Genomic DNA, 14,471 nt, shown 5'->3' on the forward strand with positions numbered 1-14,471 from the left:
GTTGTGACGTGTTGCACAGTGAAATCAGTGTCTATTGCGCAATCTCAATGATAGACACCAAATTTAATTAATTTTTGCTTTTGTATTTTCTGGGGCCTGTTGGGTTAGAAGGCAGTTTATACTGCTGAGGGAGGTTTTAAAAAAAAAATATTGGGAGGTCTGCCTGTCTGTTTTCCTCCAGAATAGAGAAATCGTTGTTTTCAAACATTGCCCCGAATCCTCAGGAAATATAAGTTTACTGCAAGCAAGATTTATGGTATTATTAATGAAGGAGTTTTAGTGTATAGATCATGCCCCTGCAGTCTCACTGCTCAGTTCTCTACCATTTAGGAGTTAACTCACTTTGTTTATGCAGTCCTAGCCACACCTCCTTGCATGTGATTAAAGTTAATTTACAGAGCATGAGGGGAAAAAAAACCATCTAAAGTAAACAAACCCAGGAGAATTCACTAAATTGGAAACTCAAAGTAACAGACATCCTGCACACAAACCGGTAGTGATTGCTGCTTTAACAAAAAAAAATACATCTACACTTTTTTTCATTTGACATTCCTGTTGTGTGTGCTTGGTAGTGGATTGATTGAAAACACTGTCAGGATGATTCACTGAAGTGAAAATTAAAAGTGAATTTCAAATTTAAGGTCAAAAAAGCCAAACTGGTAAAATTCAGCTATGCTCTCACTTTGGCTACTATGACCTTAGAGCATCATCGTTTGGGGACTTTGCAAAGTCCCCAAACGGTGACATCACCGCCGGGGGTCCAGTGGCTGGGTAAAGGTGTTTACGTACCTGAATCTGGCACCAGGTAACAGCCTGTGGTACTCTCAGAGTTTGAATAGATCTTCACCAGGTAACAGTCTTACCCATCCCCTACCCCTCCAGACTTTATGGCACTTACAATTACAGCAAGAAGTGACACTGGGAAAGGATGCTGCACTTTTAATGTACTGCGGGCAAGAGGGAAGAATTCAACATTATTAATGTTATGTGCACAGGAGGTTACCTGCAAATTAGATTAAAATACTAGATGCACAGCCCTTATAGAACAGGATAATGTAAACTTAACATTATATAATCTTTAAAGAGGATACATGCCATACAGGCACTGAGCACTCAGAGATGGTAGGACAGGCTCTCTCAGGATGCACCCGGACTGCAAGTCACATAGTCCGCATCAAATGCAGGAACGGTGTGGAGGACGAGGAGACACACACCCTTCCAGCTGCAAGGAAAGGTCCTTCCTGTGATCAGCAACTGCAATTTCCCACTTTTAAAACCACGCTGTGATGGCACTGTACATCAAGCTGGAGGTTCTTGGCAGTTTGTTAAAGATCTCTGGTGATAAAGGAGAGATGGTCCCTCAATTTTTCTCAGATATCCCAGATTATGTGGCAGTGGCCTAATTATACACAATAGGCAAATTATATCCCACTCCACCCTCCGCCCTCCCACAGCTTTGTCTAGTCCCCGTCCAATTCCCTTTATTTACAAAAGTACAAGGGTTGGTTACTCAACTTTATATTTACAGTAAAAAAAAAAAAAATCAGACCTAAAAATAAAATAAAAGTACTTTGATAAAAAGCTGCTGCCCATCAAGAATTGGTGGTGTTAAAAACTATCCTGCTGGTAACTGCAAAGTTTAGAGTGGGCACTGTGTTCAGACTAGGCCCGCAGGACGTCTCATACAAAGCAGCCGTTCAAGTAAAAATGGCCAAAGTCACGTTTCACCAAGCTCGGAAAATCAAATCGTTGCTAAAGAGCTTGCAGAACGAACCAAGTTTAAAAACCCTTTACATATTCATTAGCACCAGATATTTCATACAGCGGGGTCAAGACACTAGATTGCGCCTGGAACAAGTGGGGGAAGAGGCCACATCTGCCCTCTCAAAGCAGCATAAAGTCCCAGGCCGCGGTGTTTGTGTGTGGCAACCCTTCACACATGCCTCAAAAGAGGTATTTACGGCAACTGTTGGTGCCACACTTGCACTCCACTCGCACTCTCTTCTTTGGAGATCCTGTGAGCCCTGCTAGACCAAAGTTAGAATCCATTTTGGTACTTTCCACATCTACTGGATCCACTGGAAAGAGAAGAAACAGCTAATTAAACTTCAGTACAAACAACACAACCCTCTTACTAGACTGAACCAAATCCACAATGCTAGTTACATTTTAATTCTCACACCTTTTTTATACACGTTAATGTGTAATCAAAATACATGAATTAGCTCTTTCTGAACCATATTTTACAATTAAGAAAAGCTTCCATAACCAGCGTTCTGTGATACAACAGGATTAAAAGGGCACTCCAGGCACCATAACAGCTTCATCTAAATGTAGTAGTTATGGGGCCAGGAGACCCCCAGGGCACACTTACATTAAGGGGTTAAACTGTTTATATAAGAGTAACAGCCAGGAGAGATGTGACCAGGTCTGTATAAACAAAGTGATGTACCTCCTGAATGGCAGAGAATATCCTCAAAAATATCCTCAAAATCAAATCAGAAAATTTCAAAATGCAAAAGAGATAAACGAAACATGATGTTTTCAGATAGTTGGTATAAAAAAAAAAAAAAGGAAAAGCACTTACTTTTTTGGAGCTAGTAATTAGTAATGAATCCTGTGACCTGTAAAGCAATGTGTGCCTCAGTTAATTGCTTGATAGGTCACATGATTCATGAGGTGATATCAGTTACGTGTTCGCTATTTAATCAGGACTGGTCCATACTTAGACACTGTGAGAAAGCCTGTAATGTTTGGTGAAATCCATTAGTGTTTATTCCGGTTATGGGTTTAATCTTTATTTTCAATAACATTTAGTTATTTTAAAATCATATTTGGCGCTTCCTCATTTTATCCAGAAAATCCTGACATCATATTCCTTGGTGGGGAAATACCACCTAAGCTATAAGGATGGGGGGGGAGAGGGAATAATATATATATATGGTTGCCTCCGCCAATCGCTACTTCCTAGTAGCCTGCAGTACTATAAGCACCGCACCGGACACCATAAGCACTGTAGTCCCTTAGTCGCCGCAGCTTGGCTGGGGTCTCGCAGTCCTCCACCCACCCTGGACCTAAGACAAGGATCCAGCTTCCAGTGGGTGGACCTCTCCTCCTCCAGAGAGTATAGCAGGTCTAGCTGCGTAGCTCTTACAAGAGCTAGTGATTATAGCCAGTATAGTAATCCGAAGCAGGTATAGCTGTTCCCTACAATCACAAGATGAGGCTGCGGTCGGTCTAGTTCGGCAGTTTGAAAACAAACAAACTACCGCACAGAGTCAATGGTCTTACCCTGGAGCTTGTTCCCCTCGTTCAGACGAATGATTTCACTGAACAGTGCCGTTCTAAGTTGTATAGAACCGAACGCAGGCGATGATGGAAGTCCAGTGGTGTACAGGAGTTTCTGTATCCGATTTTAGTTCCATGAGATTCATGCCCAAACACCGCTGCCAGCGTTCATGTGAACAAGATGGCCGCCACCTCCCGGTTGTCCATAGGAATTGCGGCCACCCAGACGAACAATTAGAACACTGCGGTGAGAAACGTTCCAAGTGTTAACAAGCTCCAGGGTGGTCTCTGGTTCGTGCGGTCGATCGGTAACTGAACCATACAATCCTAATCGCACGAACGAGTCTTTTTTTTTTTTTAACGTATTTTAGCCAGGTCTATTGCAGGGGCCATAGTCCAAGAACCAGTGGTGTGGTTCTGTTCGCCACAATATATATTTTTATTCTTTCATATACGGTGAATATCCTGGTGACCCTTTGCTGCTAACACTCCTGTGCACTAACAAGTGTTAATTCTGAGTACCTTGAGCTAGAAAGATTATATCACACCAGCTACCAAAACAACTATCATAATGTACAAAAGGACTCCCACACGCACGATCAAGATATTCCACAGATTCGCAAGTGTAGATTATACAGCCCAAGCGCATATATTTGGAGCCAATTACAAGCTCCAAAAAAGTGTAAGTGCTGAAAATACTGTACCATATTTTGTTGGTGTCCTCTCCTTTGCATATTGAATTCTCCTGATTGGATTTTGAGGATACGTTTAAGGCGCTGCTTCCCGTCGTCCCTTTTCAACACAATCCATGACCAGAAAGAAGAGGCTTTGGTTTGTTGAAGCTGCCTACCTGCACTATAAGCAAGTGCTAGAGACTTTTGTACCCAGATCTACTTACATGCTGGTTAATAGCATAACAACTAAGTGGACTTAAAAGGCTACACTCTAAACGTACTTCATAAAAAGAAACAAAAATCACCACAAACCCCTTCCCACACACCCGCCAGCCATACTTATTCCCCCCTCCCCCATTTTGTAAATGTATCAAAGACTGCTGATGATCCAAACCCCTCCCGCAGCTAACCGTGCATGTTATAATCAAATGTAAGTTCCTCTCCTGTGCGGATGGTGCGTGTGGCGAAGAATGCAATCCGAGGCAATCGCTCGTCCTGATTATCAATGAAGATGTTGTAGACCTGCAGGTTTGGCCGGCACTGTGCAAAGAAGAGAGATTGGATGTATTAGAACTTTGTGTAAGGTATACAATCTGTATGACCCACGAAAGAGTAAAACTTACACTGTGATTAACAAAGTGAGAGATGTTTCCATAGTGAGCAGCATCAACCGTATATATATCCTCCACATAATCCAAGTCAAACAGGTAGGTGGCGCCCTGTCTGTCATAGATCTGTCCCCTGCGTTCTGCCTCATCCGAGGTAATGATCTGCATAAAACACAGAAAATGGTTACATCGACTCTCACCTCACGGTGCACCGTCTGCAGTATGTCCTGAGACCAAGAAATTATGGAATAGTAACCAATGCTGGATGGAACGTCTTTATGGCCAGAACTGTAACGGGGATAGAGAGAGAGAGAGAGAGAGAGAGAGAGAGAGAGAGAGAGAGAGAGAGAGAGAGATATATAAACCGTGTAACGGGGATAGAGAGAGATATATAAACCGTGTAACGGGGATAGAGAGAGATATATAAACCGTGTAACGGGGATAGAGAGAGAGAGCGATATATAAACCGTGTAACGGGGAGAGAGAGAGAGATATATAAACCGTGTAACGGGGATAGAGAGAGATATATAAACCGTGTAACGGGGATAGAGAGAGAGAGATATAAACCGTGTAACGGGGAGAGAGAGAGAGATATATAAACCGTGTAACGGGGATAGAGAGAGAGAGATATAAACCGTGTAACAGGGATAGAGATATATATATAAACCGTGTAACGGAGATAGAGAGAGAGATATATAAACCGTGTAACAGGGATAGTGAGAGAGATATATAAACCGTGTAACAGGGATAGTGAGAGAGATATATAAACCGTGTAACGGGGATAGAGAGAGAGATATATACACCGTGTAACGGGGATAGAGAGAGAGATATATACACCGTGTAACGGGGATAGAGAGAGATATATACACCGTGTAACGGGGATAGAGAGAGATATATATAAACCGTGTAACGGGGATAGAGAGAGAGATATATATAAACAGTGCAACGGGGATAGGAAGATACAATGTGTCAGATTACGTGCAGCATTTCGCTAGAGACGCTGCACATACAAAGTATAACCTTTTGCTGCCAAAAGTGTAACTCCTGTTTCGGGCTGGCTAATGTCAGTTCTATGCATGTGGTAGTCTCAAACTAGCTGGCATAGCATGGCAGGCGACAGCTGGCCAATGTCAACCCTCCCATACATTGGCCATTAGAGTGTAACGGGCTGAGGAGTTGGAACAGAAGGTACATTTTAGCTTTGTATTTTGTTTTTTAAAGTTGTGGGAGGTGAAGTACAATTTAAGGGGCTACTCTAACCAAAACAAGTGTTTATTAAACCATTCTTTTTTGGTAGACGTAACACTTTAACATTATCAGTGAGACAAGTCATGCCAGGTTATGCCAAATTACAGAGGAAGCTGCAAACAGAAGTTGGGGGGTTGGAGAGGAGACAGATTGTCCTCACCCAGTCCTTTAGAAACACAGCATTAAAGATAGGATGAGAGTCCACTCACCTCGCCAACGTATTCCATGACAAAGCTGTTCTTGCGGATCTTCTCCAGCGTGCGAACTCCCCAGCCCCTGCCATTGGATGTCCTGAAAATGCACAGTTTGTACTGGATTCCCTTTTGCACTACACGATTAGGGCAGGAGGGGCCGCAGCGGCAGTAAGAGTTGCACTCATAGATCGGGTAGCCAGCTTTCAACTTCACCTGCCCCTCATCATTGTAGGCAAACTTGTGCTGGAAAGACCCAGGACAGCAGCCACCCTCATCTGTGAAACAGTCACGGCACTTACAGCCCACTGCAAAGTGGCTGAGCGTCACCCCTTCTCCCACCTTGTACTCATTGATGTACACAAAGTCTTTCGGGGGACCCTCCAGGTCCACCTCATTCTCCACTAATATTTGGCCAGGGTGGGAGCGCTTCGCGTTTAGTTGGTGCTCCCACTGCCGTAAGCGCTGCCGCTGCTTGGCTTTCAGAACCAAGTGATGGGAAAGGCTTGGATCTAGCCTTCGAGGGCAACGTCCAGTTAGCTTTTTACTCCCAGAACCACCAGGAGCCTTCGCCCTCCGCAGAAGCTCCCGCTCCAGGTCCCTGTGGAACTGCTTAAGGAGGTTGAAACACTTGAGGTGATGGCGGGGCTCCCAGGAGCACTCTGAGTAAGGGTATCCTTTCCACTTCACCAGGTACAATTCTTCATCCTGAACAAAATACGGATTTGAGGGAAATAACACCTATTACAAAATCCATTCAGAGGGTAAAATACAGATAGCAAGTGTCTGGCCAGCATGGACACAAGGCAGCTAATTAGATGGAGAATATCATGTTCTGTCTCCCTAGCCCACAGAGCTGGCAATTTATTCTTTCATGTAGTGACGCATAAATATTGTCAAACCAAACTCCGTAAATAAAGGAACACTTTGAACGGATATGGTAAAACTGATCGGCACCAAGTAACATAACGATTATAACAGACATACTCATGGTATGATTACAGGAATAGTTAAGTTGTCTACAGTGCCTGCAGCGCTAAACAGTTTCCATAGAAGACATTGCTTATTACGGCACACAGAGACCACCCATCCTAAAACACACTGAGAACGCTGAATTTACACAGGCGTCTTAATAAACACAATACCCAACTATGACAGCCTCGATAGGCCACTCCCAGATAATATCCCACGCAGGCTGAACAAAAGCGAACATTAATTATTATGGGAACTTATACAATATATGCAAATTCTGTAGTATTTAACAAAGTAATGTGGGTATATAATATCACATAAGAGGCAAGCGATTACAAATGTTAACAGGAAACAAGAAAATAAAGCAGAAGTGTAAATTCAGATTCATCAATGCAGTTGAGGAGAGATCACCCCAAGGTACCATAAGCACTGCAGCAAACTATAAGAATGCATGGAGCTGAATTGATTATGTTGCTTGTTCAGTCGTACGAAGCAAACTCCGTGTTTATCACCTTATTGAATGATAGGAACAGCAAACAGGTGTCCACATAATATCATACCCATGATTTGGCAACTTTAACATATCCATCTAATGAGACTGGGAGACGGGGCTGAGCCCTCGACCTATACGTATCAGTATGTCTATATTTAATGTCCACCATGCATCAAATTACACAGAGTGGGTGTTTAAAAAACACAACATTTTAATACAATATTATGGCCCCGGATGTGTAGCTTATTGCTGTTCTTAGTATTTAGGATATGGAAACAGTCTGCCTATTCACAGCAAGGATTACCTGCACTCTCTTATAGTCGCAGAGATATTCCACCTCGAAGTTACAGATATTTTTGCGATTCACACCGAGGGTGCCACAGCGCACGCTCTCAGCACGGCACAGCTCCTGGAGATCGGATTCTGTATATAGACATGGCACCACACATCCTGAAAGAAAGAAGACGGAGAGTCTGTCTCAGGACCCGCACAACATGAGATAATAAAAAGCTTCAAATCACACAATAGCATATCTATCCCCCACCACCCATCAATCATCCTTTATATCCATCAATCCCCCACCACCCATCAATCATCCTTTATATCCATCAATCCCCCACCACCCATCAATCACCCTTCATATCCCCACCATCCATCAATCATCCTTTATATCCATCAATCCCCCACCATCCATCAATCATCCTTTATATCCATCAATCCCCCACCACCCATCAATCACCCTTCATATCCCCACCATCCATCAATCATCCTTTATATCCATCAATCCCCCACCATCCATCAATCATCCTTTATATCCATCAATCCCCCACCATCCATCAATCATCCTTTATATCCATCAATCCCCCACCACCCATCAATCACCCTTCATATCCCCACCATCCATCAATCATCCTTTATATCCATCAATCCCCCACCATCCATCAATCATCCTTTATATCCATCAATCCCCCACCATCCGTCAATCATCCTTTATATCCATCAATCCCCCACCATCCATCAATCATCCTTTATATCCATCAATCCCCCACCATCCGTCAATCATCCTTCATATCCCTCAATTCCCACCATCCATCAATCATCCTTCATAACCATCAGTCCGCCACCATCCATTAATCATCTTTCGTAACCATCAGTCCCCCACCATCCATCAATCATCCTTCATAACCATCAGACCCCCCACTATCCATCAATCATTCTTCAAATCTCTCAATCTCCCCCCATCCACCAATCATATCCCTCAATCCCCCACCATCCATGAATCATCCTTCATAACCATCAACCCCCCTTCATATCCCTCAATCTCCCACCAGCCATCAATCATCCTTTGTGGCAAATCCAGCCACTCAGAAACTGTAATTGTGATTTCAACGGACTAATGTAATGTTCTTGCTATGTTCTGTATTTTACCATGTATGCGGCATTCGTGTGTTTCAAACACACGAATACCGCTAATGTTAAATCTACATGAACAGTGTATTCCCGCACTGTTCGTGAGTTAAGCAAAGTACCGAATGGGAGACCACCCATAGACGGTCATGTGTCTCCAATTAGGTACTTTGCAACATTGTAGCGAAGCTAATTGCGGTTTGTTACGGGTGGCCGCCATTCATGTACCGACCACGAGGCGGCGGCCATCTTTGCTCAAGGAAAGCCAGCGGGGTTTTGTCGTTGAGTGCCTGGAACTAAAATCGGCTACTCGGCAACACAAGCCCCGCTGGACTTCAAAGTCGTTCGGGAGTTTGCCATTTTCGGTAGATTTATTTCCTCAACTCAGGCAATCGTTTAAACGAATTGAGCCCGATAAGGGAAACTGAACGCCATTCGGTCAATTGTGCTGGGATCTAGCCGCAAGTTCACTTAACTGTGCGTCCAGGTCCCAGCTATGTAATGAACAGATTAAACATCTGTATATCAGGAATATTATGTGTTATGGATTTTAATATAAAAACTGTATTCCTCTGGACCAAGGGATACTCCCATTAGCAATGCATGCTGGGATAAGTATCTCCTTGGTACAGCAATGTATGCTGGGTAAAATATGTGTAAACCCAGTCCCCCATGTAGTCCCCTACTGGACAAACCCTGCATTGGGACTTGGGAAACCCTGTATATCTGTAACCACATAAATACTGTGCCTGTAATTAAAAACCTCAGTTGACCTCCAAGCTATGTGTCGTCCAGTTCTTGGGAGGAAGGGATTGTAACTACGCTACCTGCATTTTGCCTGTTTTGGGATTGACCTATCCGGTCTATCAGCGGAGATACCGTGGATAATACTAATACTCCGCTACATCCTTCATATCCATCAATCCCCCACCAGCCATCAATCATCCTCGATATCTCTCAATCCCCCACCATTCACATATACACCAAAACCTCTCCCACTCACAGCTCCCTCAGATACTCACTGTCTCCCTCAGCCTTCAGTCCCAGTCTCTATCCCCAGCACACTCTCACTCACCCTTCACACTCAGTCAGTCAGTCAGTCAGTCAGTCTCTCAGTCAGTCTCTCAGTCAGTCAGTCAGTAAGTCTCTCTCAGTCAGTCAGTCAGTCAGTCAGTCAGTCTCTCTCTCAGTCAGTCAGTCAGTCTCTCTCTCAGTCAGTCAGTCAGTCAGTCTCTCTCTCAGTCAGTCAGTCAGTCAGTCTCTCTCTCAGTCAGTCAGTCAGTCAGTCAGTCAGTCTCTCTCTCAGTCAGTCAGTCAGTCAGTCAGTCTCTCTCTCAGTCAGTCAGTCAGTCAGTCAGTCTCTCAGTCAGTCAGTCAGTCAGTCTCTCAGTCAGTCAGTCAGTCAGTCTCTCAGTCAGTCAGTCAGTCAGTCTCTCAGTCAGTCAGTCAGTCAGTCTCTCTCAGTCAGTCAGTCAGTCAGTCTCTCTCAGTCAGTCAGTCAGTCTCTCTCAGTCAGTCTCTCTCAGTCAGTCAGTCTCTCTCTCAGTCAGTCAGTCAGTCAGTCTCTCTCAGTCAGTCAGTCTCTCTCTCAGTCAGTCAGTCAGTCAGTCTCTCTCAGTCAGTCAGTCAGTCTCTCTCAGTCAGTCAGTCAGTCTCTCTCAGTCAGTCAGTCAGTCTCTCTCTCAGTCAGTCAGTCAGTCTCTCTCTCAGTCAGTCAGTCAGTCAGTCTCTCTCTCAGTCAGTCAGTCAGTCAGTCTCTCTCTCAGTCAGTCAGTCAGTCAGTCTCTCTCTCAGTCAGTCAGTCAGTCTCTCTCAGTCAGTCAGTCAGTCTCTCTCAGTCAGTCAGTCAGTCTCTCTCAGTCAGTCAGTCAGTCTCTCTCAGTCAGTCAGTCAGTCTCTCTCAGTCAGTCAGTCTCTCTCAGTCAGTCAGTCTCTCTCAGTCAGTCAGTCTCTCTCAGTCAGTCAGTCTCTCTCAGTCAGTCAGTCTCTCTCAGTCAGTCAGTCTCTCTCAGTCAGTCAGTCTCTCTCAGTCAGTCTCTCTCAGTTAGTCAGTCTCTCTCAGTTAGTCTCTCTCTCAGTCAGTCTCTCTCTCAGTCAGTCAGTCAGTCTCTCTCAGTCAGTCAGTCAGTCTCTCTCAGTCAGTCAGTCTCTCTCAGTCAGTCAGTCTCTCTCAGTCAGTCAGTCTCTCTCAGTCAGTCAGTCTCTCTCAGTCAGTCAGTCTCTCTCAGTCAGTCAGTCTCTCAGTCAGTCAGTCTCTCTCAGTCAGTCTCTCTCTCTCAGTCAGTCTCTCTCTCTCTCAGTCAGTCTCTCTCTCTCTCAGTCAGTCTCTCTCTCTCTCAGTCAGTCTCTCTCTCTCTCAGTCAGTCAGTCTCTCTCAGTCAGTCAGTCTCTCTCAGTCAGTCAGTCTCTCTCTCTCTCAGTCAGTCAGTCAGTCTCTCTCAGTCAGTCAGTCTCTCTCAGTCAGTCAGTCTCTCTCAGTCAGTCAGTCTCTCTCAGTCAGTCAGTCTCTCTCAGTCAGTCAGTCTCTCTCAGTCAGTCAGTCTCTCTCAGTCAGTCAGTCTCTCTCAGTCAGTCAGTCTCTCTCAGTCAGTCAGTCTCTCTCAGTCAGTCAGTCTCTCTCAGTCAGTCAGTCTCTCTCAGTCAGTCAGTCTCTCTCAGTCAGTCAGTCTCTCTCAGTCAGTCAGTCTCTCTCAGTCAGTCAGTCTCTCTCAGTCAGTCAGTCTCTCTCAGTCAGTCAGTCTCTCTCAGTCAGTCAGTCTCTCTCAGTCAGTCAGTCTCTCTCAGTCAGTCAGTCTCTCTCAGTCAGTCAGTCTCTCTCAGTCAGTCAGTCTCTCTCAGTCAGTCAGTCTCTCTCAGTCAGTCAGTCTCTCTCAGTCAGTCAGTCTCTCTCAGTCAGTCAGTCTCTCTCAGTCAGTCAGTCAGTCTCTCTCAGTCAGTCAGTCAGTCTCTCTCAGTCAGTCAGTCAGTCTCTCTCAGTCAGTCAGTCAGTCTCTCTCAGTCAGTCAGTCAGTCTCTCTCAGTCAGTCAGTCAGTCTCTCTCAGTCAGTCAGTCTCTCTCAGTCAGTCAGTCTCTCTCAGTCAGTCAGTCTCTCTCAGTCAGTCAGTCTCTCTCAGTCAGTCAGTCTCTCTCAGTCAGTCAGTCTCTCTCAGTCAGTCAGTCTCTCTCAGTCAGTCTCTCTCAGTTAGTCAGTCTCTCTCAGTTAGTCTCTCTCTCAGTCAGTCTCTCTCTCAGTCAGTCTCTCTCTCTCTCTCAGTCAGTCAGTCTCTCTCTCTCAGTCAGTCAGTCTCTCTCTCTCAGTCAGTCAGTCTCTCTCTCAGTCAGTCAGTCTCTCTCTCTCAGTCAGTCTCTCTCTCAGTCAGTCAGTCTCTCTCTCAGTCAGTCAGTCTCTCTCTCAGTCAGTCAGTCTCTCTCTCAGTCAGTCAGTCTCTCTCAGTTAGTCTCTCTCTCAGTTAGTCTCTCAGTCAGTCAGTCTCTCAGTCAGTCAGTCTCTCAGTCAGTCAGTCTCTCAGTCAGTCAGTCTCTCAGTCAGTCAGTCTCTCAGTCAGTCAGTCTCTCAGTCAGTCAGTCTCTCAGTCAGTCAGTCTCTCAGTCAGTCAGTCTCTCAGTCAGTCAGTCTCTCAGTCAGTCAGTCTCTCAGTCAGTCAGTCTCTCAGTCAGTCAGTCTCTCAGTCAGTCAGTCTCTCAGTCAGTCAGTCTCTCAGTCAGTCAGTCTCTCAGTCAGTCTCTCTCTCAGTCAGTCTCTCTCTCAGTCAGTCTCTCTCTCAGTCAGTCTCTCTCTCAGTCAGTCTCTCTCTCAGTCAGTCTCTCTCTCAGTCAGTCTCTCTCTCAGTCAGTCTCTCTCTCAGTCAGTCTCTCTCTCAGTCTCTCAGTCAGTCTCTCTCTCAGTCTCTCAGTCAGTCAGTCTCTCAGTCAGTCAGTCTCTCAGTCAGTCAGTCTCTCAGTCTCTCAGTCTCTCTCAGTCAGTCAGTCAGTCTCTCAGTCAGTCTCTCTCAGTCAGTCAGTCTCTCTCAGTCAGTCAGTCTCTCTCAGTCAGTCAGTCTCTCTCAGTCAGTCAGTCTCTCTCAGTCAGTCAGTCTCTCTCAGTCAGTCAGTCTCTCTCAGTCAGTCAGTCTCAGTCAGTCAGTCTCTCTCAGTCAGTCAGTCTCTCTCAGTCAGTCAGTCTCTCTCAGTCAGTCAGTCTCTCTCAGTCAGTCAGTCTCTCTCAGTCAGTCAGTCTCTCTCAGTCAGTCAGTCTCTCTCAGTCAGTCAGTCTCTCTCAGTCAGTCTCTCTCTCTCTCTCTCAGTCAGTCAGTCACTCTCTCTCTCAGTCAGTCAGTCACTCTCTCTCTCAGTCAGTCTCTCTCTCTCAGTCAGTCAGTCTCTCTCTCAGTCAGTCAGTCTCTCTCTCTCAGTCAGTCAGTCTCTCTCTCTCAGTCAGTCAGTCTCTCTCTCTCAGTCAGTCAGTCTCTCTCTCTCAGTCAGTCAGTCTCTCTCTCTCAGTCAGTCAGTCTCTCTCTCTCAGTCAGTCAGTCTCTCTCTCTCAGTCAGTCAGTCTCTCTCTCTCAGTCAGTCAGTCAGTCTCTCTCTCTCTCTCAGTCAGTCTCTCTCTCTCAGTCAGTCTCTCTCTCTCAGTCAGTCAGTCTCTCTCTCTCAGTCAGTCTCTCTCTCTCAGTCAGTCTCTCTCTCTCAGTCAGTCAGTCAGTCTCTCTCTCTCTCTCAGTCAGTCTCTCTCTCTCTCAGTCAGTCTCTCTCTCAGTCAGTCAGTCTCTCTCAGTCAGTCTCTCTCTCTCAGTCAGTCAGTCTCTCTCTCTCAGTCAGTCAGTCTCTCTCTCTCAGTCAGTCTCTCTCTCTCAGTCAGTCTCTCTCTCTCAGTCAGTCTCTCTCTCTCAGTCAGTCAGTCAGTCAGTCTCTCTCAGTCAGTCTCTCTCTCTCAGTCAGTCAGTCTCTCTCAGTCAGTCTCTCTCTCAGTCAGTCTCTCTCTCAGTCAGTCAGTCTCTCTCTCAGTCAGTCAGTCTCTCTCTCAGTCAGTCAGTCTCTCTCTCAGTCAGTCTCTCTCTCAGTCAGTCAGTCTCTCTCTCAGTCAGTCAGTCTCTCTCTCAGTCAGTCAGTCTCTCTCTCAGTCAGTCAGTCAGTCTCTCTCAGTCAGTCAGTCAGTCTCTCAGTCAGTCAGTCAGTCAGTCTCTCAGTCTCTCTCTCAGTCAGTCTCTGTGTCTCTCTGTCTCTGTCTCAGTCTCAGTCTCTCCGCCGCTCGCTCACCCTTTGAATTTTCCGCCATGTTTCCCGGGCCGGGGTCGTGTCTGTGGGCGGAGTCTGTGCTCGCGCTGCTCTCTGTTTGGCTGAAATCTCCCGGCGCGCGGATCAATGTGAGCGGCCATTCGCTGAGAACATGGTGACGTCACCGTGTGGGCGAGACACAAAACTTGGCGCCTTTTCCTGTCCGGCTGAGGCGAGTGTCAGACAGGAGCTGACATGGTAGGAGCGCAGTACAAAGGGCCAAATAATACCGAGACCGGCACTGACTGGGTTAATCATACCGAGACCGGCACTGACTGGGTTAATCATACCGAGACCGGCACTGACTGGGTTAATCATACCGAGACCGGCACTGAC

General features: G+C 45.7%; 1 protein-coding gene across 1 annotated transcript; it reads right to left on the reverse strand.

Moving 5' to 3' along the window:
- Positions 1 to 960: 960 nt before the first annotated feature.
- Positions 961 to 14,157, reverse strand: SUV39H1 (SUV39H1 histone lysine methyltransferase). Its single transcript, XM_063433115.1, has 6 exons — positions 14,118 to 14,157; positions 7,779 to 7,924; positions 6,028 to 6,717; positions 4,586 to 4,732; positions 4,373 to 4,502; positions 961 to 2,078 (listed from the first exon to the last, which is right to left on the reverse strand). The coding sequence occupies exons 1-6, from the start codon at positions 14,134 to 14,136 to the stop codon at positions 1,945 to 1,947; spliced, it is 1,266 nt and encodes a 421-aa protein (XP_063289185.1). The 5' UTR covers positions 14,137 to 14,157; the 3' UTR covers positions 961 to 1,944.
- Positions 14,158 to 14,471: the final 314 nt, after the last annotated feature.

Source organism: Pelobates fuscus, chromosome 9 (genome assembly GCF_036172605.1).
Source record: "Pelobates fuscus isolate aPelFus1 chromosome 9, aPelFus1.pri, whole genome shotgun sequence".
Taxonomy (NCBI): domain Eukaryota; kingdom Metazoa; phylum Chordata; class Amphibia; order Anura; family Pelobatidae; genus Pelobates; species Pelobates fuscus.

What these genes read in the sequence shown, in the direction of transcription:
- SUV39H1 (XM_063433115.1), bottom strand. An exon ending in TCATGGAATACGTTGGCGAG is followed by an intron (nt 4,733 to 6,027) that starts GTGAGTGGACTC and finishes TGTTTTATGCAG; the next exon opens with ATCATTACCTCGGATGAGGC. An exon ending in ATTTGATTATAACATGCACG is followed by an intron (nt 2,079 to 4,372) that starts GTTAGCTGCGGG and finishes TTCTCTTTCCAG; the next exon opens with TGGATCCAGTAGATGTGGAA.